Raw genomic sequence first — 27,843 nt, forward strand, 5'->3', positions numbered from 1 at the left:
ATAAAACTTATTAGCATTCTGATAGGGTAAGAAGAGAACACATCTTTTGAGAGAAAGTCAGAGTTTTTTTTACTTCAATATCAGACCATTAGGTCAATTGTCAGTCATATAGAAAATGCACATGCATATGCATGGGATGAATATAGGTGTGAACGAATAAATGCTATCAATAATCTATTAATTAAAATCCAATTTTTTTTTAGGCATGAGACTAAATGTTTCAAACTTGTTTGGCACAGGTCTTAGCCTATCAATAATGATGTCATTGACTAGGAATGCCTGGTCACTCCCTATCATCTAGGGATTCCTAGGCACTCACTATTCTGCTAGGAATGTCTGGGCCACTCACTTGGACAGGTTCTACTAGTTGGGTCAAACCACAGACATTTCCCCTACCAAAGCCCATGTTGTAGCTGGACTGGCCCTTGTATATAGTTGTAAAGGAATCTCAGTAACGACCATCAGGGAACTTTGTAAAAATGAGTTTTATTATCACAAATCCTGAAGAATAAGTGGCACATGTGGGCCACATCACAAGCTAACATCTCAGGAAAAGAGATAGAGCGCAGACCTGGGGTTCAGCCTGGATTGGTGTTGAGGGTTGGGTGTGGTGCATAAAGTTTCACAAGTTCACTCTTTTTGTGAATTTAAAAGGTAATAGCAGGAGTTTAAATGCCCGAGGGGAAAGCAGGGTCACACAAAAGGTCAGTTATCTGGGTTAACCAGGACTTTCTATAAAGAGGAATTTCTTGTGATGGGCAGCCTGGTTTTTTAGCGACTTATGTAGCTGGCCATGTATTTGTTAAAAATAATGCATTGAAGTAGATGCCTCGGTGACCTAAAGCTTAACATTAGGCACTATTACCAAAATGTAAATGAATCAAAACCTAACTGCCAGGCCCTCACTACAACATTTCACTGCATATTCTTTACAAAAAAATGGAAACACACACATACACACACATACACACACGTACACATACATCCTGTCGCTGAGCCTCATCAGAATTGTTGATATTATTCTAGATCACATTAATAGGAGCAATTAAGGGGAAGAACCTGTATATGAATCTAGGTCTGTCTGCAGCAAAAGTTCTTTTCATTCATTATTCTGCACAGTAAGCAAAATTAAATTTTGACAAGTATGAACACTATCCATCATTATTATATTTCTTATCCTGTGCATTTGACTAAATACACAATAAACACTTAAAATATGTTAACTTATATGACTAATTGAGTTTTTTTCGTTCTTGCATGTTTCAGATGCAGCTTTTCTCTTGGTCACACCGGCAGATTCTGTATTCAGCGTCGGAAATTGCTTAGGAAACCAGAGTACATCACGGCATGGCCTCTGCCGGGTCCATTTGCACAGCTGTAACTGTAGCTGTCTGCAAATATATGAAAGAAACATCTGTGAAATAGGAAGTGAAGATTGTAAATCCATGCCCTGCACAAATGCAGCAACCAGAATCATTTTAAGTGGCTGTTTCTTCTGCCCTTCTGTCCCTGGATTTACCGGCAAGTATTTCACGAGAAATCAAATTCTCTATTGGAAATGTTAATACATTTATTTAACATAACTCAAATATGTTAATGATTGGTGTTGTAGCCTGCTTTCTCATTTGGCCAAGTAAAAAATACATTCACTTGGAATAATAGAATTGCTTCTTCTGGCAATTACATTGCTGACTACATAGCCTTGGCTCATGCAAATGAGGCTAATAAGGCCAGGCTCTACCGTTTAGAATATGATGTATATGTCAAAGGTCTGAATAGAAAAACAGACTCCATAACCTCCCAATAATTTTGCCTAAACAGCTTTAATACTGCCCTTCAACCTCATCTTTGGCTGCCTAAGCATATTGAGAACCCTTTTTTTTTTTTTGTTTGAAAATAAAAGTTGGCCTCAATATTTTCTAGGTCAGTTTTATGACCCAGCATTAATAAGATTTAAAAAATAAAATCACTAGCATACTATATTCTCTGTAAAGTCATAGATGAGATCATAGTGTCTATGTGGTAGTAAAGCAGTTTTTGACATAAAAATGTAAGATATTAAGCTTTCAAATTTTGTTACTTGCAATTTTATTCTTGCCCTTATATTGAAGTGATTGTTCATAATAATTTCAAAAAATTTTTTTACTATAATTGCCTTAGAGAGAGCAGTAAGGAAGCCATACATGAAGAAAATAATACTATCACTTTTAAATCAAAACTAACTTTCAATACTGGTAAAATATTTTTTTAAGTTTGATATTTCATTTTATTGAATAGACCAAACTTTAAAAGTTATTTGGATTTCCATCTTAAAATGAAAATCAGTTTCCCTATTTGATATTTAAAGTGCTATGCTGAAAGTTTTGGAGGCAATTTAAAAAGATAAGTTCTAAAAATGGAAATGGTGCTATCATTGGAATAAATATATTGCCATCCAGATTAGCTTTTAAAAGATGAAAATATTTGAGTGCACAAATTCTGGTAATCTTGCTAAAAAGTTGGTACTATTACTTCATATTTCACATTCCAAACATATTCTTGGTGAGAATAAAATAGCAAAAAGTATGCTAGAATTGTTGAAATACAGTTATCTACCTTAGGGGGGAAATTATATATATATTTTCACATTCTTGTTTTTATAACATGGTATCTTCTCTGAAATTTTGTGGTAATATAGCTTTAAGCATCATTACACATAAAATAGAACAAATTAAATTTTACTTTCTTAATATGATTACTAAGAGTATATATCATTTAATGTTTACGTAGACTATATGTACATACCATGCTTAAACATATGTACATGCTTATAATCAGTGAGCAATCTATCACTTAATGTATTAATACTATATTTTGGTTATACATTAGATGAACATTAAATATGTGTTATATGTTTTTCATATGGGTAAACCAAATGCAATACTTACCATTACTTTATAATAGAAACTTGGTACAACTCACTTCCCAGCTAGGAATAAAAATATGATTACCTTTATTTTTCTTTTCAAATTAAACTCAATTTAAGATTTATCAGCCTATATTATCCAGAAAACTGGTATTTTCTAATGAGGTCTATTTCCCCAGATTGGAAAGAACTCTGTGGGTTTCCCTATTTCAAAGTATTCAGTCCTACTTGTAAACTCTTCACACCATAACAGGGCATTTGCTCTCTTGAAAGAGTATAGTCTTAGGAGAAGGGTCTGAAAAGAATCGTTTCAAAGGTGTGCTAACCTAGATGCACAGAAACAATGGGCAGATGGGCCTTTTATAAAGAAGTTGTATGTCCATGGCATGACTGTCCACCATGATCTTCTCAGTTAGGAATTTATTATCAGATCAACCAGTGCGGTTACTGTTCCTAGGACCACATTTTCATCCACTTGATTTGCTTCTTGATTTGAGTTACCACATTCTTTTTCCTTTTTTCATAGTTTTCTTGGTAACTAAAAGAGCTAGGGAGGTTGTTTTCTATTCTATTCTATTTATTTTACTTCATTTTATTATTTTATATTTTATTTTATTTTATTTTATTTTATTTATTTTATTTTATTTTATTTTATTTATTTTATTTTTATTTTATTTTATTTTATTTTATTTTATTTTATTTATTTTATTATTACCAGCAGGGGAATTCAAAGTATTCTACAAAATTACACCCATTTTGAATGGGTCTGCACTAAGCCTCCTTGATATACTGCCTTCTTTTCATTTGATTTCCATAACTAGTACTCCTATCTTTAAACAAACTCCTCTGAGATGGCCTTATATTTTATCAATTCAACTTGCACAGATATGTGGTTCTCTACTCTCCCAGATGCCAACTAGACAATTATCTTTTTAAGATTCATTACCTTGGGAATAAAAACATTTTCAAGTTCTATTAATATCTTTTTTTTTTTCACAGACCTCCTTTTCTTTAACTCCTGTTTCTGTAGACATTTGATAGTATATTTCAGCTTTTTTGTGGTTTAGCTGGAATCCAGATCCCTTTATGCACTCTCAAATAGTGATGCCTGATTGCTACTATCCTAATATGTTGGCTTATATCTTAGATGTTTTTGCCATTATGAGATAGTATCTGTATATGTTGTATCCGTAGGGCTTTGGTGACATAGGAGAAAGTGAGTCCATTCTATATGCTAGAACTCATTGGAATCCTCAGGTTATCAATTTCTTTGTATTTTTTCCCCCTATTAAATCTAGACCCTAGAAACCAGTTAACTTTTGTCTTAAACTTTTGTTAATTTATTGTTTTCTTTGTTATTTAATAATTAAGAGTTTAAGACTTGAAGCAACCATTCTCACTTTTCAAAGATGATCCCCAGAAATGTTTTCCTTTTCTGTTTATAGATGCCCACTGATATTGTCGTGGAAAGATCAAACTCCCTTATGGATAATTAACATTGTATTTCATGTACATAGTTTGTAACCTACTTTACGTAACTTATACATGGATTGTGAGCATCACTGGATATCTGTAAGAAAGATATAAATCCTTACTTTAAGTGACTTTAAAATATTTACTTAAATGTATGCACCATACTTTAAATAGAATTGCTAGGTCAAAGAAAATACATATGGATTATTTGTTTATCTGTTTATTTTTGTTTTTCTATATACATTCACCATAGCAAACATTAAGTTTTAACTTTTTTTAAGTTTTTTTAAAGATTTTATTTTATTTTGATTTTCATTTTTGGAGTAATAAAAATATTCAGTATTCAAAAATGTGAAATTCTTCTCTTTGGAAAATTTTTAGACTCTTTAATCAATTTTTTTTCTTTTGAAAAGTATATCTTCTCATAATTCTTTTTTAAAAATATATTTTATTGATTTTTTACACAGGGAAGAGAGAGGGATAGAGAGTTAGAAACATTGATGAGAGAGAAACATCGATCAGCTGCCACCTGCACACCCGCTACTGGGGATGTATGTGCCTGCAACCAAGGTACGTGCCCTTGACTGGAATCGAACCTGGGACCCTTGAGTCCACAGGCTGATGCTGTATCCACTGAGTCAAACCGGTTAGGACTCATAGTTATTTATAATATTAAGATAGCCTCACTTATTATTTCCAGGAAGATTATAGTGTTATGTGCAATTAATTGGTGTTATTTAATACCATGTTATCAAACTTATAGGATAAAGTACTGTGCTAAGGGTGACATTGAACATTCTTTTCGTGTCCTTTAAGTTTGATCTTTAGATTATGGTACCATTTGACCTGGTGTTGGCTTGATATTAAATAGGTAATAAATAAAATGGAATATTTCCATTTTTATTTTAAATAGGAATAGAAGGGGAAATTATAGTATGGCAAATAGTCATCTAATAGTGAAATTTACACTTGTATACTTTCATGATTCATATATATATATATATATATATATATATATGCACACAACACACAATATTAGTCTGTGTATTTTTAGAAGTTTAGTTTTCAGTCTTACAGTTTCAGGTTTACTTTTTACAAAAACATGGAAAATGCTCTTTCTCATGTTATACTCTGAAATATATAAAATAAAGTGTTTTTAAAGCATGCAAAAATTTCTAAGAGTTTGCTAGCAATTAAAAATTAAGCATATCTCTTTATTGCTTTGGGGAAGGTTAATTGTTCTATAATCTTAACAGCTTCCAGGGTCTTATTGACTCAATTTACTAACTTGTACTGTTTGGTATCAGAGGCCCTGCGCATGAAATTCGCACACGCAGGGTGAGGGGGTCCCCCGCAGCCCAGCCTGCACCCTCTGCAATCCAGAAACCCTTGGGGGATGTCCGGCTGCTGGTTTAGGCCTCATCCCAGGGATCAGGCCTACACCAGCAGTAGGATATCCCTCTCACAATCCAGGACTGCTGTCTCCTAACTGCTCACCTGCCTGCATGCCTGATTGTCCCTAACTGCCCCTCCCATCAGCCTGATCACCCCTAATTGCCCCCCTTGCAGGCCTGGTTGCCACCAACTGCTTCTCCTGCTAGTCTGGTTGCCCCTCAGTGCCCCTCCCCCACACACACACCTCCAGCCTGGTTGCCAATGCAGCCTGATGTTTAATCATTTGTTTATCCCTCACTAACCCCCCTGTCTGCCTTGTCCCCCCATGCAGCCTGCTATTTGATGATTACTGTAAGATCAATTTGCATATTACCTGATCAATTTGCATATTACCCTTTTATTAGTATAGATAAATATTAATATCATTTTGGCATTTAAAATTTAGTTGTCATAAAGTAATAATTTTATCTGAGGCCATGTTTTGCTCTTTGTTTCATTTTAATCTTTACCATATTCTAGAGGTTATATTAAACAAAAAGGGATGGGAAAGAGGGCAGTTAGACGTTTGTCGCTTTAGAAGATTTTTACCTATCCTTCGTGGGCTTATACTTCTCAAAAAAAATTAAACAGAAAATATATAACTTTTAAAATGACAAAGGAATTGCAGCCTCACTGAAAGCAATGTTATTAATGTGATTGGACAACAGCTCTTTAGCTACAGAACTACACTTTTTTTTTCAGATTCTCATTTCATTTAAAGTCTGGTTTAACCTAAACTCATTAAAATGCAAAAAGCTATGCAAACCAATGTTTGCATAATTATAAAATAATTTAGTAAATGTTGCATTTCAGGAAGAAAAAGGTTATGTGCAGGAATTTAATTAGTGATCTGGCAACACAACATATTCAACATTAGTTTTAACTGTATGAACATCTGGGATTTTCTCCAAAAGAACTGGATTTCTAAAGGTCAAGCGTTTATATTAAAGTGCTATAAAATAACTATCTTGTAATAAGGAGGATAAGCAGGTTTTCATGAGAAGTAGTGTAAATTAACTTTCCGGGGGAAGTGACCAAATAAATTTCTGTTACACAAGGTATTTATTCTGATGTATTTATCATTTATGCTGAGTTCATTTGCATACTGTGGAGCATTCAATCACAATCTCTCTAATAAAAGGATAATATGCTAATTAGGGCAGGCATCTTCTGGACATCCATCCGAACATCCATCTGGAAAAAGCCACAGTGGCTGCGAGGCCCAGGGCTCACAACAGATGTGGGCTCAGGCAGTTGTGGGCTCAGGCAGATGCCAGGCCTAGGGCTCATAGCAGTCGTGAGCCACAGTGTCTGCGAAGCCTGGGGCTCAGGTGGCTGTGAGCCCCAGTGGCTTTGAGGTCCAGGGCTTAGGCAGCCATGGGCTCAGGCAGTGGCAGCAGCAGCAGGTGATGGGGTGGCACCTTCTCTTGATCAGCCTGCTTGCCTCCCACAGAGGGAGGCAATACTGTGACTTAAGCCTGCTCCCCATCTAATCCATCTGTAGGACATCCTCTGAGGTGTCCTGGACTGTGAGAGGGGGCAGGCCTAGCTAAGGGACCTCCCTCCCTCCCCAGGTGCATGAATTTTTGTGCATCAGGCCTCTAGTCCTAAATAATAAAAGCCTAATATGCTAAGGATCCAACTGTTCAACCATTCAATCATTTGCTATGACCACCAGGGGGCAGATGCTCCAGCTGGTAGGTTAGCTTGTTACTGGGGTCTGGCCAATTAGGACTGGGTGAGATAGACTGGACATGCCCTGGAGCCCTCTGTGGTCCCTCCCCTTTCCCAATCATTCACCAGTGGGGTCCCGCAGCCTGGCCTATGCCCTCTCACAATCTGGAACCTCTAGGGAGGCATTGGAGAGCTGTTTTCAGCCTGATTCCTGAAGGCCAGGCCAATGGATACCACTGGTGCATGAATCCGTGCCTGGGCCTCTAGTTAAAATACTATATAATAAAAAGCCAACATGCAAATCGACCAAACGGTGGAATGACCAGTTGCTCTGACATGCACTGACCTGCTCACAATGCAGGAGCTACCCCCTAGTGATCAGTGCACTCCCACAGGGGGACTGCCACTCAGCCAGAAGCTGGGCTCATGTCTGGTGTGCACAGCAGTGGTGGCAGGAGCCTCTCCCTCCTCCTCAGCAGTGCTAAGAATGTCCAGCTGTTGTCTTAGGCCCACTCCCCATGAGGAGTGGATTCAAGCCATCAGTTGGAAATCCCCTGAAGTCTCCCAGACTGATAGGGCGTAGGCCAGGCTGAGGGACCCTCCCCCTGAGTGCACAAATTTTATGCACCAGACCTCTAGTATAAGCATAAATGTTAACCGCTATTGGCCAAAGTAGCTAAAGGAGAAGTGGTTTTTGGTTTTGTTTCAGCTAGAAACAATCATCTTGACAAAGCACTGAACTTCTTTTTCAATTTTCCCATTCTATAGGTTGATATTATATTTCTTCTTTTTCTACTTGAACCACATTAACGTTATGAGAAATATTGAAAGGATCTTGAGCTCTCTGAGAGAAACCCAGTATATTAACAGAAAATGGCAATATGGTAATATGGTTATAATATAAGATCCTTTAGTTGTTCTAGGGTTTATTTAATTTCATTTTTAAAAAATTTCTCACTGTTGTTAAAAAATTGTCAATATACTGACTTCCTCTAGACCTTAAAGCAAACTAAAAACCCCTACCAAGCTACAAACCCCATTATCTGTTTCTAATCACATCATCTGTTAATGAGTCCAAGACTACAAAGTATTAAAAACATGTATGCTTTAATTTTGATGTGAAACTACACAGCTTTAATTCAGAGAAAACTTAAATTTGGTATTTTTTTTATTTTTATTCAAAACATTTTTAGTTTTTTAATAGGAATACTACTTACTATTTAGGAATTTTTAAATTTAAATGAATTACTACTCATTACTCAGGATTTTGTTTTTTATTTAAATGATTTTAAATACAATTGAAAATATACTTTATAAATATTAAATTAGTCACATGCTAAGATTTTTGCACATACCAATCTGTATTTTTGGTTTTGTTTGTTTTGTTTTATCTAAACTAAAGAATGAGTAGTTAAAACCAAGTTTGGGACAAGTCATGTCAAAATGGAAGTTATGTGAAGGTAATATTAATGCTTCGCATGCAATAGCCCCTAGCTTCAGTATCTTGGGCATAACTTTTAAATAAAGATAAGGAACTACTTGTCTATTAATTTTCCTAGAAATAACTTTCTTTTGCTTTACATGTTTAGTGCAAGTTCATAGCAAATTATTCTTTATTACAGATAATCTGCTACCAATGATATCAAAAGAAAAGTATTTATGTTCAAAAATAACAACTTCAGAAGCTGTCTTCACAAGGTTGAAGGCACTCCTGTCAGGCATACTTTTCTTCATAGACTGGTGGAATTGACTAGATTCCCATATTGTTGAAGTAAATGGAACATACAAAACATGTTAATAATTAAAACAGTCATCTTTATTAGAGCAAATAGATTTTTGTTATAAATACTTATTCTATATTTATATGTGCTTTATCTAAATATATGCAAATGTGTTTGTATAGGTCTTTTATTTAAATATAGTAGTAAAATGGATGACACGGGTCACAGTGTGTAAAACGAACAAATATTCAGGGATCTACAGGCAGATCATTGGAATTGAGTGGTAGCAATCCTGTTATCCACCCCATTAACTTTACATGTTAGTGATAGTCACATAGAAATTTTGTGATCAATCCAACTTTGTGCTATTTTCAACAGTGATAAATTCGGAGGCTCTTCAATTTACAAAAAGTCTGCATTATGTTACCTCTCATTAGAATCTTGTTTTAAAGGAGTTATGGAATTAATAATTCATCTCATAGTAACAAATATTTAATGCTTATAATTGAACGTCTATCAATTTCTCATTGTACCAAAATTTAAAACAATCTTATCAGATATTCAAAAGATAGCAATTTTTCTTTTTATAATTAACACTAGAGGCCCAGTGCACAAAATCTGGGCACATAACGGGGACCTTAGCCAGACCTGCACCCTCTTGCCATCCAGGACACCTCAGGGGATGTTTAACTGCCAATTTAGGGATTGGGTTGTGGGATCAAGCCTAAACAGACAGTCCAACATCCACTCCCCCCACAATCAGGGACCACTGATGCCTAACCACTCTCCTGCTGCTTGCCTGATCACCCCTAACTGCTCGCCTGTCTTCCTGATCTCTAACTGCCTCTGCCTTGGCCCTCGTTGCCATGGCTTCATCTGGAAGGATGTCTGGAATGTTGTCCAGAAGGTCATTTGGCTGTCCAGTCTAATTAGAATATTATGCTTTTATTATTATAGATTTTGTTCCATTCAGCCAACATTCTTTCTAAATAACCAAGTGCCACATGTCATTTGGAATTACTTCCACTCCTTCCCTTGCTTGTTCTTACACCTTAAATGGGGACTTAATTTTTAAAAATGCCCTTATTGAATTTTGAGAGAGAGAGGAATGGAGATAAAAAAAAGAGATAAAAAAAATGTGTCAGCTGTCTCCTGCATTCCCCTTACTGGTGGAATGTGCCCTGATTAGGAATCAAACCAATGACCTCTTGGTAAGTGGGTCAATGCTCAACCATTGAGCAATACCTGCTGGGCAAGGGACTTTTTTAATTTTATTCAAAAAGTGATGGAGGTGGAACATTATGGTATGATTTAATGTTTATTTATATTTATTTTATCCCCCCTAAATAATTCACCATAAAATCAATAGGCAAATAATGTGTTTGTGTATTGTGTGTGTGTGTGTGTGTGTGTGTGTGCATATACCCATGCACACATGTATATAGTATATCTGTTTGTGTTTATGGGAAGGGAGTTGATCAGGGAAGAGTAATACTCAACTGCTCAGGTGATTTGAGTGTTTTAAGAGATAAAAGTAAATCTGTTTGTTAAAATTCTACCTCTTTATGTGTTTTAGAGGCTTTCTTTTAGCAATATTTTTTATAGCTTTTGACATTCTTGTGTGGCATTATCATTATAAAGATATTTTAAACTTTCTACCTTAAGGTGTTTTTTTTTTAATCCTCATAATATTTTTGGTGAGATTAAGATATGCTGAAATTGTGTCCAAGTTAGTAGCATTTATGTTGCATTAGGGGAGATACCTTAAAGTTTGAAGAAAAAAAATAGCATATTAGACATTTCCATAATAACTCACAAACAAATGAAAAAGGTTTCTGTTATAGCATTAATTATTTATGTATACCTATTAAAATGCTTTATATTAACCAGAACTTTCATACATCTTCACAAATTTAACTATGACCTAGAATAACTTCTTTTCTGATGATTTTCCTAAATTGTAGCTCATGCATATATTGTTTTTAGACTAATTTTAATGATGAGCATCATTTACAGTTAAGGACATGTGACTTAGAAATGTACTCTATGTACCTCAGAATACTACATTTAAAAATGCTTCAAATGCATAGACAATTACAATATATGAGCATATTTCTACTAGGTCAAAATTAATAAAGAAAAATAACCTTCAATCACAATATTATTGTAAAATTATTTCAGTGGCACTTTATTATTTTCTGCAGATATGTCAATTTAACAAAAAGCAGAAGCCTCAATCCTATATTCTCTTAGAAATAAAAAATAGATACAGCATAAATAATCTGCAATAAACTGGACAGGATAAGAAGATTTGTTTAGAGCCCTCTGCCACATCAGAGTCATTTAGAACATAGATATATGAGAATTCAATAGCAAGAGCTTCAGTAGAAATATATCTTAACCTATATTATTACCTTTGTCTTTTGTTTTCAGCAGTTGACTTTTGATGTTAAGGCAAAGTTATTTTTATTTTGTTTAATATTTTTAATGTTTGGAGCTCACAGCATTTCTTGAATTTGTAGATTTATATCTTTTACCACAAAGGGAACTTTATAGACATGATCTAATACTTTTGTTATTGTCTCATGGGCTATGCCTCTCTATTTATGTTTCTTCCAGTTTTTTCTCTCTTTATTAAGATGGATACATTCTACTGCTCTATCTTTTCTCTGTCATCCTCATTCTGAATTTAACCTACACAGTGAAAATTTTTATTTCAATTATTTCATTTTTCAGTTGTAAAATTTCCATTTGGTTCATCATTTATCTTAAATTTATTAGCTGAGATTTTATTTTTCATTAGTTTTAGTAGAGTTTTCTTTTACTTACTAGAGCATTTTTTAATGGCTGCTTTCAAGTCTTTGTCATATTAGTCCAACATCTCAACACTGGCATTGGCTGACTGGATTTTTCATGTGCATTGATTTTTCTGATTCTCCAAGTGTTGAGAGTAATGTACATTGTGTCCTGTTCTTACTAAAATTCTATTGAAAATATCAGTATGCTTTTCTATGCAATAAGATGACCTGGTTAGGTTGTGGCCACAAGTTTCAATTTGTTTTCTGTGGGTTGTGTTTCTAAATTTTATTCAGTTCTGTCCTGCATGTCTGCCACTAGTGGTTTTCTGCCTGTTCTTTCAATTCTCTTTGTTTTTGGTATGCTGAAGTCACATGTCTGTGCAGCTCAGGAGTCCAGAAGTTCCTTAAAAATTTGATGAGGTCTCTTAACTGATCTCCTACTTCTCTATCTTCCTTGAGCATTCTAGTTTCCTGTAAGTCCTCTTTCCATTTTTCTTGCAAAAAAGCTGGGATATAGTTACTGTGCTATTCACCTTAGCAGTTGTACTCTCATCTGAGAACAATCAACAACATTTGGTCCCATCCTCTTGTAATCAGATCTAGCAAACAGAAAATGCACCTCCCCAGAATTTTAGCTAATGTAGGCTACCATTACCATCAATTGGGATTGCTTAGGGGTTAGGGCAGGGGCTGAGGGAGAAAAGAAAAAAAAATGGGAGCTGGTATCCCCATGAGTATTAGGCATCTCCTTTCCCACTCTGAGTCAGAACTAGAGGGTTCTTATTGCATCTGTCTCTTTTTTTCATCCTTGTGCCCCACTCTCACACATTGCACTCAGGCTGTGGATATTAGAGGGGAAGGTGGAGAAGGGAGGATGATAGACTCACTGTTAATTTGGTGTTAGTTTGAGTGTGGACTTCCACCCGTTCTTCCTGCAATTATTTACTTTGGTGAGTTGTCAAACAGCTGCTGTATGCCCTCTGTCTAGGTTTTACAACTGCCTTCAATAGGAAAGACTAGATAGAATGGGATAATTCCATGTGCACAAAACCAGTGCTGGTCCATTGTCTTCTTATTGAGAAAGGTGTCTCTGTATTTTTCTCACAAGATTAAACTCCATTTTTGTTGTTTTGAAATCCTATGGATTTATAGCATTTTAAAAAAGATAATGAAAATAATTTGACCCTTTAGTAGTTTTATCACAGGATAAATTGCTTATCTTAAAATACACATTTTGAATAATTATAAAGACAGTGTCTGTTAAAATACATTTTCTTTTCAAAATGTAATAGAATCAGTTGTTAAAGTATGTATATATATTTTGGGGACACCCTGTATAACCATATTTCATGATTTGTTTTATAAAATGCGATCTTACAACAATTATATTTTTAATGGAATATATTTTACATTTTATTTTGTAAGAGCTGTTTATTTTTTTATTTTATTTACTTATTTTAATGTTTGCCAGTTGAGCAATTCATTATTAAATAGTTCTAATTGTTTTCACTTAATAGCACTACCTATATCAGCATTCTCAATGCTATTATGTTATGTATTTGTCTAATCATACAAGCACTTTGCTTATTTACATATATACTAAGGTTAGTTCTCTCCCCACTTTTTTTGTTATTGTTCATATTCTTTTTTTATGCCCAGCCATTTTTCCATATTCATTTGAAATCGTATTAGCAAACTAGCTTCCAAAAATAACCTATTGGCATTATAACTTGAATTGCATGACACTACATTAAGGTGTTAGGACTAAAAGTGTTATGATATTGAGTCTTTTCAAACAAAAGCATAATCTGCCTTTTTCTAGTAGACTCTAATTCCTTTGGATGTTTATATTTTTGGTCTTTAACAGGCAAAGAGATTTATTTCTTAGACTAAAATATCTACCAATAACTTTGATACTTTTATAAGATAAGCAATTTATCCTGTGATAAAACTATTAAAGGGTCAAATTATTTTCATTTGATTATATTCAAATATAGTCATCTATATTGTTGGTATTTTTACCATGACAGTATTTTAACAATGACATTTTACCTGCTTGAGAATTATTTTTTAATGCAAGATTGCAAATGTCGTTAAAAATAATTTGGGGTAAAAAATAAAATACAGAGGACATTTTCAGCTTTGGATTCATAGTCATCTTGTAATCACTTTATTAAAAACACTGTTGTTTCTTCTCAGACCAAAATTATGCTGCTCACTACTAACCTGAGAAGATCCATAAATGATCTGTGTTTTGTATGATAGCAGCAGTCTCATAAATGTGGGAGTAATCTCAATAGATGTCTCTTCCTCTTAACTTAGACCTACATAATAGGTTTAACCTAGGCTTATTTTTTAAGCTAAATTTGATAGAAAAAAATGTAGAAACTAGGAGAGGGATATTTATTTCTGTTGTGCTGAATTTTCCAGAACACATCATGCTGTTAGTTGAGCATAGTTTCTATGTTTGATACCCGCTTAATAGAAAGCTTTGATGGCATCACTGTACACTCGGTTGCTCGGGACAGAATTTCAATTAAAGTGTTTTCCTCGATTACATTATTTTTCACATAGTGCACTTAAGTTCTATGGACAGACATCTGAGCTTTCCATTTCGAATAGCTCTGAATGCTGCCAGCTTCCATTGCTTTTGTTAAACCTTGGCCTAACATTTGAACATTTCCTGTGAAGTTCCTGCATGATTCTCCCAAGCGGTCTCTTCACTAATAATACAAATATTAAAACTATATATCTACAATGATGCCCTTCAGTTATCAACTCCTTGGCTGCAGTAGCTTGCTTATTATTGATTCAATAATTTTTTTTAATAAAGGGGCTATTTCAGTCATCCATGCCTTTCTTTCCACTCTAGTCAAAGCAACCACACTACCAGTGGCAACTTTTTCTATTTAAGAAGTCATTTATTGTGAAGGGTATTTCTTTTCCAGTAGATACATCTTTCATTCAGTTGTCTTCCATACATTATGTCAAAATAAAACATGTCACGAATAGCTATACTTCAAATTTTAAAAATGTCTTTTACATTGTGGAATTTGTTCTAATGCTTGTTTCACCAAATTTTATTTTTTTATGTATCTTTTTGTCAGTATTTACAGACAATTGACTTTTAGTTGTTCTATTGTTTTTCTAATAGTTTTATAAATAGATGTTGTTTTTTAATTTTGGATTTAGATTTTTGTTATTGAGAAATTACAAATAGAATTCTATGTGTTTAGGATTATTGGATGAATTTGTATAAGTAACTGAAAATTGTATGCTTTTAAATATTTCTGAAATTTTTCTAATTATTATCTTCATATTTATGAAGTTTAGTTTTTAGATCTCTTATTGATCTTTATAGCTTTATATAACCTACTAGTAAACATCTCAAAGCATTATTTTTCATAGGTGATAAAAGAATAATAACCCATATTTTAAATTGTGATATTTGTTTTTAATTTGGGGGGGCTGGGATTCTAATTATATTAGATTAAAATTTCCAGAGTGAGGCTCATATAGTCAGATTTTGAGAAATATTGACAATGCTATTTTATTTTTCACTTGTTTTCTCATTACTGTTAATTTATTTAGACAGTTGGCATTTTTGTTCTGTTTGTTGTTGTTTTTTTCATTTTGTGTTTTTGCTTGTCAATATTGTACAGGCTAGTTATTAAATCCATAAAATATTCTTAAATCAACTTATTTGAACATAGTTAACAATGAAAGGAGTCACAGTGTACTGAACTGTAGCAACCAATTTGGGGACCACAAGCATATTCAGCAGCCTCTATGGGCCGTCTTCTTTTCCCTTTGGGTATAGTTAGGAGTATTACACACCACATGGATATCATATGGAATATGTGAGCATATCTACATCAACCTGAATATTAAACATTTTTTAGGGCAAGAGTCTATTACTTCTTGTATTTAGATAAATATACATATAAAAGGAGGTTCTAATATTTTTCCTACATACTGATTTTTATTTTCTGTGGGTATGTTTCTCCATAAGTTTTAGACTTCTGATAGACTGCTGGAAGATGTGATTTACAGGGGGTTATGATTTCTATTTTTTTCACATTTTTCTTTTTTATTCCAAATGATATATATCATGTAGGATTTGACTACTGATTTAATGATCCATTGTTATCGTGTTATATAGGGTAACCAGAAACACAGCCAGAGACTCAAATCATGCCAGACTCGTAACATTGCTGACAAGCGGCCATCCCCATGTACTCTATCATCTCACTGTGGGACTGTGTGACACATGTCATCTCTCCTGCATTGAACTGTTTCTCAACAAGCTCACTTCCATGCATCTCCTCCCACCAGCCCTCCTGGCAGCTCTGCCAGAATGTTTGATGACTTATCATTGTTATTAGTGCATTTATCTTGCACCAATAAGCAAGTCCTAGGCAAGCGATATAGATTAATTCACTAAGAGATACATTGACACATTTTCAGTGATATTGCTTTTTTATTCAAATGCTAATATAATGGTTATGGCAATCACAACATAAAATAAATAAAATATCTAGTTTAAAAATAAGCAGGCCATTAAATCACATAAATGTCTGAGAGATCTCTGGGGAATGTTAAAATTGAGTTGCTGAAATCAGCAGGGGGAAAAAAAACATCTGAGACTCCTCTTCTCTCCTCTTCTTTCTTCCCCTCTCTTCTCTTCTCTTCTCTTCTCTTCTCTCCTCTCCTCTCCTCTCCTCTCTTATCCTCTCATCTCCTCTCCTCTCCTCTCCTTTTTTAATTAATTAATTAATTAATTAATTAATTTATTTATTTATTTATTTATTTATTTTTGCTTGTTATTTGAGATGCCTTGCATTTTTTTAAATTAAATCTCCTGTTTTTTAAAGAGCACATCATAAGGGAAAACATATACAATCAACAATCATAAATATGTGGTCCTTGACATTTTATATCGATTTTTTAATACATGTATAGTAATCTTTTCTTTTTCTCAAAGTAAGCTTGATGAAGATCTCTCAAACTAATGGAGTTATAAAACATAAAAGTAATTTTGGTAAAGTTTTATTATATTATTTTAAAAAATGTTTTCTATCAAATGCAGGAAAGTATTAGTGTTTGAAGGTCTAGTTTTAAAGAAAAAAATGATGTATGGCTTATGGATGGAAATAATTTGGAGTCGTTCTAGACAAAATGTGGGAGAAATAAAACAAAATGTAATATGTTCTAATGTCATTTTCTTATGTGGGTTACATATTAGCTACCATGTCTGATAACCATATTAAAACACATAATGTGGTTATTGAAAGAAAACACGTTTTCTTTCAAAGTTAATTTTTCCATCTTCAAACATTTTCAAGTTCATTATATCGTAGGCAATGCTCTCTGAAAAGGAAATGTAAGGAGATTATACTGTTTCGGTTCAAAATGAAGGGTTCACTCTAGTGGTGAAGACAAACAGTAAACAAAACAACAAGCATCATAAATTAGGAATCAGAATGCACTATTAAAAAAAAATAAGGAGGATTAAGAAGGCTTGGGTATGGGGTTCTATCTGACATAGGGTTCTTAGAGAAGGCATCTCAGAGATGTTGACATTGAAAAGAGATCTGAGGGAAAGAGGACATAAGAAAATAAGTATCTGGAGGAAGAGAATTCCAGACACATAAAGCATGCATGGGTCCGGAAGCAGGTGAACAGAAGGTGTGTTCGATAGCTTGTAAGGGAAGACTATATGTTTGAACAGAAGTGAGCAAGAGTGGTAGGAAAGCAGATTAAGAGGTGGGGGCCCAACAGAGGCCACTGTAAGCGTTTTAGCCTTTATCGTGAAACACAAAGCAATGATAGACGGTCTGACTTATATTTTCAGAGACAATGTCTATCTCCAGTGAAATGAGAAAATGACCACAATGAGGCCTGTCAAAACTGAGTTGTCTGAGGGCTGGGACAAAGGAGACTAGAAACGTATTTTCCGGCGTATAAGACGACCTTTGAAAGGAAAAATAGTCAAACGAAAATCGGGGGCAAAAGACCAAAATTGCACAAAAATTACCTGCAGATCTTGACGTCAAAGTAAGTCTTTTCTTTGAAGTGGGGGGTAGTCTTATACAGCGAATATAGGCCTAAACCTATGTTTTAACTGTAAAATTAGGGGGTCGTCTTACACGCCGGAAAATACGGGTATTTCAATGCAATGGTCCTTAAGGAATCCTCTGATTGATTATTAGATTAGAAATAGAAGACACAGGAAATTAACCTCTTTAATTCTAGCTCACCATCAGAGAAAAAAAAAAGGAAATGGAGATGAGGCAAAAGAAAAAAAAATTAAGGTTTATATTGCTTAGTTAACGAGGGTAACTGGGGGTCGGTGGATGGGAGAGGAACAATGGTTTAAGCTCTTTAATGTTTAAATGTTCTCATCTATAAAGAGAGAATAATACTACTAAATGTGGTAATATGTGATACTAATTGTTGCTGTGGTGTTTATTATTATTGTTACTATTATGTGCTGATAAAAATCAAAACTTTAAGACCGGGTTCAAAAAACTGCATGTCAAAGTATAATATAGAAGTTAACCTGATCAAGTGTCCCTATGAAATACTGCATTGTTCTTTATCCTTAATGACCTTTTACTCCCAAACTACAAGACTTATTTTCAACAGTGCTCTTAACTATTTGATAAATCCACAATAACACCCATGCCATGCCTCCATGAGACTTGGTGTAGAAACTTCCAATTAGAATTTAACTACAAAGTAAATATTTACATATGAGACAGTGTCCAAAATATTCATCTTAAATACAGTTAGAACAGTTAGATACATTTTAATAATACAAACAGAAACTACAATTAGGAACTGTAAATCAAAAATTCCAGAATTGAGTTACATAAACAAAGATGCTGATATCATGTGCTGGTGGAAGGAAAATTCTTACTAACACAATTCTCTTTTTTTTAAAAAAAACAATTATTTATTTATTTACTTTTAATCAATAAAAGAGGACATGCTTAGAGAAAGGAAGGGAGAAACATTGATGTGAGAGACAAACATCTATCAGTTGCCATCAGTATGCACACTGACCAGGGATTGAACCTGCATTTTCCATGTACTATAGATGCATGAAAAGACAAGACCTGAATCATAGTATGCATATGAATTTTTTTCTATAAAAATACAGAATATTTTTCATTGACAATAATAAAATATTGTGATGACCTAATGACCTAGTATCACTAACTGATTTATATTTTAATATAAATTATATAAAGGTACTGGTGATAGATACTGGATTTCACATCTTAACAAAGTGAGTTTGAGTTATGATCTCTTTGGCCTATTCATTTAAAAATGTAACATAATATAAAATTATTTGGAGTTTGATAATGAAGTTTTCTGAGAAATTTTTCTAATGCTTAAGAATACAAATAAAATTTATATTTAAAAGTCAATTTTATATGTTCTTTAACTTTCTTAAATGCTTTTTAAAATTATTTACGGGTATGGACAAAAAAAATCACCTGATTCTAAGTTATAACATTTTAATGTATTTTTTAAAATATATTTTATTGATTTTTTACAGAGATGAAGGGAGAGAGATACAGAGTTAGAAACATCGATGAGAGAGAGTCATCGATCAGCTGCCTCTTGCACACCCCCTACTGGGGATATACCTGCAACCAAGGTACATGCCCTTGACCAGAATCGAACCCGGGACCCTTCAGTCAACAAGCCGACGCTCTATCCATTGAGCCAAACCGGTTTCGGCTAAGTTATAACATTTTAGTTTGTAAATGATTACTAGAAGCACTACCAAACATATGGATTGAATATACCATCTGAATTCTAAATGTTCCAACTTTCAAATATTGTAAAGAATTCCATTAGCAAATGCTTTATCAATATAAGGGCTTGGTTCTGAGGATGTAAAAAGGATAGAGAGAGGCATTTAGTCCCAATGCACTTCTTAATATGAAATATTTCTTCTTTTAAAACATACAAAGCTCTTTGCAGGATTCATTTATTTTCCCTGCCTGCAGCCACTCACAGGCTTCAGTTATAAGAATGATGAACCTGATTTTGAAAGCATATTTTTAAAATACAAAATCACCCTGTGAATTATTAATTTAATTTCTACTTCATCACATCATATTGTTTTTCCATGAGACCTTTCATTGAGAACATCATACTTGAAATAGTAAAGATATTTAGTTCCCTTCATTTCAGAATTTATTCTAGGCTTTCGATTTGTCTGTCCGTTTGTAACATTAAAATGTACTTGGAAATATGCTGTCACAGGACACAATGAATGAAAAGCAGGGAAAACTAAAATAGTGGCTTTTAAGAAAATGTATTGTGATTTTAGACAGATCTTTTAGACAGAGAGGGAATGGAGAGAAAGAAAAAGAAGCATGACTTTTGTTATTCCACTTATTTATGTATTCATTGATTGATTGTTGTATGTGTCCTGACTGGGGATGGAACCCACAACCTGGGCATATGGGGATGATGCTCTAACCAAATGACTACTAGGCAAGCACTGAATGAATGGCTTTTTGATGATGATCCAAAGTGGATTATTTGCTTAGCCATTGTTCTTTGGTACTTTAAAAGTTTTGATTGAGAAAGATGTGTGTGTATGTGTGTGCATGTGCCCATGTATATGCTCATACACTAGCAATCATCTCCCATATGAATGTCAAAAGATATTATCTTGTTATCTTTTAGCAATATTTAGAAAGATTGTTTGATGAAATGATGGAATGTTGGGGATAGTCAAAAGAGATGAAAAGAAAAAGTAATATAGGTTAGGGCCATTTTTCCAGTGACCAAGCTTCTGTTAGGCAGATTGAGTTATCATGAATATAATTTTAATAATTAATAGAAAACTAAATAGAAGTCTATAGCCAAATAATATTCTCTTGGTTGTTCTCTTTTTGTCCTCTGACACATCAGAATAAATAAGTAATCAAGTAATGTAAAAAAATAAGTTATTCCCTTATAAGATTGGTTAATTGTTTAACCAATGGCATTCTAATAAGTTTAATTTAAAAGTTAAATTAAATTAAAATAATATAATTACTTTTAATAATTCAACAAAAATGTATTGATAACCCATTTTTCTTGATTATAGAATATAGGTTATCCTAATTAAAAATATGTCCTAATATTTGAGCAGATATCTAAAATTAATAGATTTAGCAAAATTCAGCGATGCTACAGTAAGCAGCATCCAAAAATAGAACCTTTGAAATGCCAAATCATATAATTGTAAGATTAACTGACAGACAGATCTGCAGTGAGCCTAGGCAACAGGTCAGTGAAGGGCTCTGAAAGACTGTTACTAACTGACCTGTGTCGCCTCTCCTTCTCGGCCACCTAAAGACTGCTCATCCAAGCTTGCATTCCAGGAGGTGGGATTCTGGTGTCTGCACTGTTGGAAGCTTACAGGTCAGTGATAATAATCCTGGTATAATCTCCTGGTTAGTTTTTCCCATTTTACGGAGATTAAGCTGTATACATTGAAAATGAACATTCACTTTCCACCCTACTCCAGAGGAATAAGTCTCTGTTATTTGGCCATATTAACATGACTTTTATGATAAAATCTTTCATTTTGATCCTTTGAGGGACAATGGCTGGATGGAGAATAGGAGGCAATTTTTGATCTTTGGTTATGATTATTTGTTATGGTCACTTATAGTAGCACAGGCACCCACTGCCTTTATGATGTACTACTGGATTGAGGCAGCCCAACAAGACTAGTATTGTGGCAATGCAGTGTAGGCCAGAGCAGGGAGAAAAATATTCTTGCCTTATAGGAACTATCAGTCTTCCCAAAGGACAGAAGTAATTATACTAACACACATAATGAATTAAGGCTGCCATTCAAAAGAAAAAAGTTGCAAATGTGATGTCAGGAGGGCATGATTTACCTAGCCGGGGACAGAGAATGTTGTTTAATTGAAGACTCAAAGGATGAGCAAAGGTAATAAGATGAAGTGCAGAGATTTGACAGAGGTCATTATAGCCTGTAGACACCATAAAGAGGAGCTAAAAATGAGAAGTTCAGGAAATAGGAAGTTTAGGGCTTCTGGAATAAATAGCAAGAAAAAGAACAATGAAAAGTCAGTCTGGGACCAGCAATGGATGATTAGTGTTTGAAATTAAAAACTGAAACTAAGAATAGCTGTCAGAATAAGGATCTCAGTGGAGCCTTATACCAGCAAAACAGTTGAGCTGATGAAAATTATAAGACAATAATTTGAAGTTGTCCTAAAAAGATACAGCAAACTAAATATTCTATAAAGCAAAAAATATATATAAATGTTTTAAATATATATTCTTATTAATTTCAAAGAGAAAGGGAGAGGGAGAGATAGAAACATCAATGATGACAGAGGATCATTGATTGGCTGCCTCCTACCCCCTACTTCCTCATCTGGGGATCAAGCCAGCAACCTGAGCATGTGCCCTGATCAGGAATGGAACCATGGCCCCTTGGTTTATAGGCCAATGCTCAACCACGGATCCAAGCCAGTTGGAGTAAAGATATATTTTATTAAACACTAGAGGCCCAGTGCACGAAAGTCGTGCATGGATGGGTGTATCCTTCAGCCCAGCCTGCACCCTTTCCAATCTTGGACCCCTCAAAGGATGCCTGACTGCCCATTTAGACCCAATCCTACGGGTCTAAATGGGCAGCCGGATATCCCTCTCACAATCTAGGACTGCTGGCTCCCAACTGCTCACCTGCCTGCCTTCCTGAAAGCCCCTAACCATATCTGGTGCATCTTCGGTGCATTAACTAAAGTTCTGCCCATGGGAGAGGGGAAACTTAGCACGGAGATATCTGCAGCATTGCCAGATGATACTGACTTTATTTGGAACTGAGAATGGAAGATTCCTTGCCTAAGAGTATTGTCAAAAAGTGATGGAGATCTTGGTGGATAAATTAACAGTAGGCTGGTAGGTACATATTGCAAGCAAAACAATATAGCAGCCAGTACTTGAATAGAATCAGGAAGAGAGACAGCCCTTAAAAGCCCTCCTAAAATCAGGATCAGCTACAGGATTTGAGAAGTCTGCCTGCATGCAGGGTTGCACCCACTCACTCAGCAATCAGGGCAAAACATGGGTTATCATTAAAAGCATTCCCTAAGCCACATGCAGACCCATCCACATGGGGTAGAAGCCTCACTGCCAGGGGCTTACAGAGAACTTCTAAGGAAACACTGAATAGTTAGCTACCTATCCTAGGGGTGACTCCTAAGAGTCCAGATTAAAAGTAAGGTAACACCCCTAGCAGTTTGGAAGACTGTGTGCATGCCCAAGGTGGCACCCTCTAAAGAGTGATGAGCGAAGCAACATTTGAGTTAATAGTTTCTGACTGAATATGAAGTCAAAGTACATAAACCCCGTGAAGGATGTTCTCAGACTCCAAGCCCCAAACACATCCAACAGTAAAAGGGTAAAAATCTAACTGGCTAATGGGACTTAAACACAACCTTTTACCAATAAATGGCCACCTCACCTCCACAACCCCAGGAGCAATCCCTAGGCAGCTCAGGCTAAAGATAAAAACAGGAAAAAAATATATAATAATAATAATAATAATAATAATAATAATAGGAACATTGATATGATTGAAGGGAAAATGTATTTTACAGAGTTAATTTAGGCATGTTGTCACTTAACAAATATATCACCAAGCAAATGACAAGAATAATCACCATCACCAGGTGAAGGGGCGGCATCTGTATTCAGGTGCTACAGCATATTATCTAAAATGTCCAGTTTGCAACAACATCAATACAAATATGAGAGATGCAAATAAATAGGAAAATGGGACCCATCATAGGAAAAAAAGCAAAAAATAAATAAATAAATAAAACTGCCTTTGAAAGGGCCCAGATGGTGGATTTAGCCAACAAAGACTTCAAAGCAGCTGTTGCATGTTCAAAGAACTAAAGGAAACCAAGATTAAAAAATCAAAAGAAAGCATGATGACACTTTCTCATCAAATGGAAAATATCAAGAGAAGACACAATGGGAAATCTGTAGATGTAAATTTTAATAATGGAAATGAAAAATTCATTAGAGGGGCTCAATAGTGCTGACACAACTACAATATAGGTGGGTCTAAAAATGATGCTAAGTGAAATGAAAGTTTCAAATGCCAATACATAGGCAGACGGATAGAAGGAGAAAGTGGATTAGCAGTTGGCTATGACTTTGGGGGATATTACCCGATTGATGTGCCCCACTAATCTTACATTGAAGCCCTGATTCCCAGTGCCTCAGAAGGTGATATATTTGAAAATAGGGTAATGTGGTTTTCTAGATGTGATATGAGAATGAAAAAGGACATTAGGTAAAAAGGATGCAAGTCTGAATAAGGTATAAACTTGTTTACCTGAAATTACCAGGAGGCAATCTTCAAGTAAAAACACCTATTTGGAATCAAATATTTGCATTTAAGTATATAGAGATTTGGGCAGAAATCATCCAGTTTTTTTTTTAATAAAAGGGAAAACAAAACCAAACTTGTTTATGAAGAGTTTTAATTTATGATTGCTAAGGCTGTCACTGAGCCAACTGTTCTTTGCCAAGACCTTGACCTATTTGTGGTTCGGCCCAGTTCACAAATTCATGTTTCCACCAGGTGAGGATGTGTCTGAGGTCTGGCTCCTACATGGCCCCCAGCTTCATCTTAAAACCTTTGACATAAGTGATTCTATTTTATTTCACCTTTTACAAACTTCAGTTACTAATAATACATCAGTATCCCAAACATAACATTCCGATGTAAGGTATTAACAATAAGGGAAACTGGGTGTGGTCCATATGGAGAACCCTGTGCTGTCTTTATAGTTTTTCAGTAAATCTAAAACTGCTCTGAAATTAAAGTGCATTTAGACATGAGGTTGGGGAGGGAAGAAGAAGGGGTTATGCTGAATATTATAGCATATGTAAAGAAATGAAATCTTAGAGAATTTTGGAAAATATGTGAGACTTAAATTTTAAGAAAGTAAAATATTTTTGAGGAGTTTATTAATCCAGGCTTGGAACCCACAATCTCTTGCTGTATGGGACAATAGTCCAACCATCCGAACCACACAGCCAGCACAGGAGGGAAGGAAAAAGGAAAAAGAAATGTTATTTTTCTACCTTTGTTTTCCAAAAGGCATTTCTCTCATTTGAATAAAGATAATATAAGAAATCCTGGGGGGGGTTCTGTGAGGGGAAAAATAGGAAAAAGGGTTAACAGACTCACCCATAAGAGATTTAAGCAGCCATCTTTAGAGATGATTTAAAATAACTCTTTTACCATATTAACACTATTGGCAGATAAGAAGCTGAATATGAGCTTCAAGTAAGTTGGGTAATTGATTTATTCTGGAGATTTAGAAGAGGAAGATAAAATACTCCAATTCAGCTTGTCTAAAATTAGCTTCTCTTTTTCTCAACCATATCTTGCTTGAAGTACTATTTTAGTGATAACATAACTAATTCAATAGTCACGCTATCCCCAAGAACTGAGGGCTATTTAGATAGCTTCCTTTTACCCACTGTCAGTCATTTATCAATGGGCCTCTTTCCAACTCTTAAATCATTCTCACATTCACTTTTTCCACCAATATTGTTGTTACTATGTATAGACCTTTGACACCACTTCCCTCCTATGTCTTCCCCATACATACGGTTTTGATCCAGCCTTGCCTACTGACTTAATTTGCTGAATTTTTGTTATGTGAAAGTTTAAAGCTTAAAACCTAAAACTTAACAGTGGAATCTGTGACTGAACACTTGGGTGACAGAATTATTAGGTTTTTTTTTTCACCTAATATTATTGTAAAAAAAAAGTTCCAATTTGATATATATTTTTTTAAGTTAAAATGTTGGGGAGGAGGTCAGGAGTAAATTACAGAATGCCACTAAGAACATAGATCTGAGAACTCATCTAGCTTTGCCAATCAAGTTAGGTAATAAAGAGTTCTAATGAATAAAAATGAAACGGTACTTCTAGACATAATTGCATTTAAAGGTTGTTAAATAATATAATTTTATTTTAAGCTCTTAAATATATATTATATAATATATATGTAAATATATTTTGTAATACATAAAATAAATTAAAATAGTAGCATTATCCTTATCTATACTAATAAAATGGTAATAGGCTAATTAGACTGGGCATCTTCCAGATACCCTTCCAGACAAGTGGAACATCATTTAGCAAGAATAATCTACTGACCTCTACAATAATAAAATAGTTTTTCCAAAACAGTGATAACACTACTGCAGATTTTTAAATGTTTACTTATATAAATGAACATCGTCAATTCCAGGCATTAGTCTTTAAAAAAGACATAACTCAAAGAAACATATTGTGTGTCAACATTGAAACCCTGAATTGTGAGAAAATGTGCTCCATATGTTAGGTAGGCCCATTGGTTAGATCTAGGAGACTCTAGTAAATAGCATAAAAACATAAATTTTGCATTGATGACCATCATATTTATGCAAAATAGTATATTTTGCTATTTCCAAATGTTTTTAAGACTTGGGGATTTGTAACTAAAAAAGTGGTATTTAAACTTATGATTCTCTATTGAAATCATCTTGGGGAAAACATGACTAAATGCATTTATGTATTTAGATTATTACATGCTTGCAAAATCCATGTAAATGATTCAGGGCTCTGTTGTTCACTAATTTGTACATTTTTAAAATTTTGGATTTAAAATCTGTGCAGTTATAAAAAAAATATATGGAATACAATGTAATCAATCTGAGAGAAAATTGTATTATATTAAAGCAAAACCAAGAAGTATAACTCCTTCTCTTAAGAATGTGATGCCTTACTTTGATTGCTTCTATTGTGTTATGAGAACAGATGTTTAAATGGCAAGTAGCCTGTGATGCATTCTACCCTTTATTACTCAAGTGAGTATTGTACAAATATTCTCTTTTCATAGTTCATTGATCTTTAGACTTCTGCCAATCCATCAACCTTTCCTTTATTCTCAATTCTGGTTATGACTTAGATTAAATGGTTCATCATTTTAAGAGCACTCCTCTAAGACTTCTTATCTATCTATATCTTAGAGATCTCTCGCAAAATTTTACTCTCCACTTTTTCTGTTCCTTCACTTGGGCAGTTACACAGATTGTATTATTTTAGAATAAAATAGAATCCTAGCCCTAACTGGTTTGGCTCAGTGGATAGAGTGTCGGCCTGAGGACTGAAAGGTCCCAGGTTCGATTCTGGTCAAGGGCATTTACCCCAGTAGCTGGCACATCCCCAGTTGGGGGTGTGCAGAAGGCAACTAGTCTATGTTTTTCTCTCATCAATGTTTCTATCTCTCTATCCCTATATCTCTATCCCTCTCCCTTCCCCTCTGTAAAAATAAATAAATAAATAAATAAATAAATAAAATAATAATAAATCGATAAAATATATATTTTTAAAATAGAATCCTATATAATAAAGAAGAAATATGCAAATTGACCATCAAACCCTCACAAGATGGCTGCCTAGGACCAGGCCTGCATGGGGATTAGTGAGGAAAGACCAAACAACTGAACAGCAGGCTGCATGGGTAAACAGGCCAGCAGGGGGGCCAGGAGGGGCAACCAGGCTGGCAGGGGTACTGTTGGGGGTGACCAGGTTGGTGGGGTGGGGGGGAATGAAGGGCAATGAGGCTGGCAGGGGGGTCAGTAGGGGTTGACCAGGTCAACAGGGGGAACAGGGGCAATTAGGCTGACAGGGGGCAGTGAAGGGTGACTAGGCCTGCACGGGGCAGGGGGAAACATTTGGGGGTGACATGGCTGATGAGGGGGTAGTAAA

The 27,843-nt window shown here is 34.6% G+C and overlaps 1 protein-coding gene across 1 annotated transcript in view; it reads left to right on the forward strand.

Moving 5' to 3' along the window:
• EYS (eyes shut homolog) overlaps window positions 1-27,843 on the forward strand; it is a 1,188,193-nt gene that overhangs the window by 112,451 nt on the left and 1,047,899 nt on the right. Inside the window, 1 exon segment of the mRNA XM_036415133.1 lies at window positions 1,267-1,521. Within this exon segment, the coding sequence (XP_036271026.1) occupies window positions 1,267-1,521 (255 nt within the window).

The sequence above is a fragment of the Pipistrellus kuhlii genome, unplaced genomic scaffold (assembly GCF_014108245.1).
Source record: "Pipistrellus kuhlii isolate mPipKuh1 unplaced genomic scaffold, mPipKuh1.p scaffold_m20_p_5, whole genome shotgun sequence".
Lineage (NCBI taxonomy): Eukaryota > Metazoa > Chordata > Mammalia > Chiroptera > Vespertilionidae > Pipistrellus > Pipistrellus kuhlii.